Source organism: Galeopterus variegatus, unplaced genomic scaffold (assembly GCF_000696425.1).
Source record: "Galeopterus variegatus unplaced genomic scaffold, G_variegatus-3.0.2 Scaffold62907, whole genome shotgun sequence".
NCBI classification, from domain to species: Eukaryota; Metazoa; Chordata; class Mammalia; order Dermoptera; family Cynocephalidae; genus Galeopterus; species Galeopterus variegatus.
This window is the reverse complement of record NW_007789018.1, coordinates 1-2,222: the sequence shown is the minus strand read 5'-3', so window position 1 is coordinate 2,222 and position 2,222 is coordinate 1. Positions and strand designations below refer to the sequence as shown.

The window sequence follows — 2,222 nt, the reverse complement described above, 5'->3', positions numbered from 1 at the left end:
TAGCAAAAATATCGTTAATAAAGGTGGTTCTAAGTAGGGTGGCTACATAATTTATCTTCCAAACCCAGAAAATGTATAGAATTAGAGGAGATGCTCTTAGTTATACCCATACAGTTGTATACGAAGACCGCCCTAGGCAAACTGGCTCTTATCTTAGTTAAAAGTAATGTCATATTTCATCTTCTCTACACCAGAAGCCAAACCAAGGAATTTACAAAAATCTCACTGTAGTAATAACTATTAGTTATTTCATTCTCATATTTGTTATTCTCAACTTTCAGGCAGGTATTTTCCTTATAATGGTTCAGCATGCAGGAATAAAGCGCACTTTACATATAAGACAACACAGCTATAAGGATGAATACATTCTAAAAACCAAGATACATCCTTCATTTTTTTTAAAAAAAGTCAGGATGAAAAATTGCTTACCCTGTTGCTCAGGACCTTCTGAACAGGCTCAGAATCATCAAACACAACAAAACCAAAATTGGGTAATTTCCCACCGCTGTTAATGCGAAGCTCCACAACATTCCCATAATCTGCAAATGAAAAAGATTCTCAGATAACTTACTCGAACGTTTCCTTTAAACAATGAATGTGCAGTGTCCAGTATCATAGCCACTAGACACATTTGGCTACTGAGAACCTAAAGTACAGCTAGTCCAAATTGAGATGTCCCATAAGAGTAAAATACACACTGGATTTCAAAGACTTACGTAAATACAAAAAAAAAAAGGCAGCTGCAAAAATATATTTTTTATGTGTTGAAATATTTTAGATACACTGGATTAAATAAAGTGTTATTAAAAAATTAAATTCTCCACTTTTCTTTCATTTTTCTTTTACCATAGCTACTAGAAAACTTAAAGTATGTTGGCTTGCCTACTATTTCTATTGGATGACGCTACACTAGATGAAGTTAGTTTTCAAAACTCAATAACCTACTTTGAAAGAAATCTTTAAGCTCTGATTTGTCCACCTCATGAGGCAGGTTGCCAATGAAAAGTTGGTGACTGTCAGGGTGTCTCACAATTCTTCGGGGTTCAACATCACCTTGCTCACCAGCCTCACGAACTTAAGAGGAGACAGAAACGGCAATGAAAAGACAAGAGAAAGAAGACACCTTTTCAGTGACTGTTCATATTCAATAGTTTTTCCTCTACCCTAAATATAGGTAATTCCATAAACCCTACAATATTTTTTTTTTTAGGTACACAAATATCAACTCCCCTTCCCCTGCCCCGCCACAAAATAAGCTCTCACCTCGAAATCCCCCAAACTAGAGAAATCACCCTTCTGAGCTCTTACTTGGTCTGGGTCCCCTCTGAGGAGGAATATTTATTCGCTGTTCTCGCACTCGTTGATCCCTCTGAGGCCTCTGTGGTGGAATCTGAGATTCAGGCTTAGATTCTGGACGGGGCTGAAAATTTCATAAGATAACTTTTGTGTAAAAACAAAGCAAGCTTACCGTTTTTCTTATTAAGTTTCTTAGCTAGCAATAAGGTTTAACCTAGAAAATGACAATTACCTCACCCAAAAAAAGAAATCACTAAAAACAACTTTCTACCCTTCTCCTACACCCCACATACCAGCTGCCACATTCTCTAAACCTCTGTTGAATCACATTACCAAAATACAAGTAAATTTGCTTAATATACAAGTTAATTAGAACCTTACCTGTGAAGCTGGTACTTTAACAACATGAGGTGGTATCCCAGTAACCGGAACAGCTCCACTGGGTGGAAGGTTCTTACTGGTCACAGATGCCCAAGAATATGTCTAAGGGAATACCATCAACATTAAAAAATTACACCATAGATCAAAACAACATAAAAGCTATTAACTCTTGATTTCCTGTATAACATATATGCATCACATTCTCATAGGCATTATGGAGTATACGAGTATCTTGAGATTCCTTTCTTTCGCCTACTCACAAATTTAGTACTAAAATTCCTTGGGAAGGATAAATATAGCCAAATATGAGATGCAAAAGCTACTTTTTCAATGAAGTTACTTTTCAGTCAATTTTAAGTTTGTGAATCAAAGAAAATTCTCAGGGCCAGCCCATAGCCCACTTGGGAGAGTGTGGTGCTGATAACACCAAGGCCATTGGTTTGGATCCCTACATAGGGATGGCTGGTTCACTCACTTGGGAGAGCTTGTTGCTGACAACACCAAGTCAAGGGTTAAGATCCTTACTGGTCATCTTTTAAAAAACA

General features: G+C 37.0%; 1 protein-coding gene across 1 annotated transcript; it reads right to left on the bottom strand.

The window, feature by feature from the left end:
* Nucleotides 1-429: 429 nt before the first annotated feature.
* On the bottom strand, nucleotides 430-1,779 carry LOC103584527 (ras GTPase-activating protein-binding protein 1; the record flags this gene model as incomplete). Its single annotated transcript, XM_008565495.1, has 4 exons — nucleotides 430-539; nucleotides 946-1,074; nucleotides 1,309-1,420; nucleotides 1,678-1,779. Coding segments are annotated over 4 exons (453 nt in total), but the record flags the coding sequence as incomplete, so codon positions are not given.
* Between the last annotated feature and the right edge of the window lie 443 nt (nucleotides 1,780-2,222).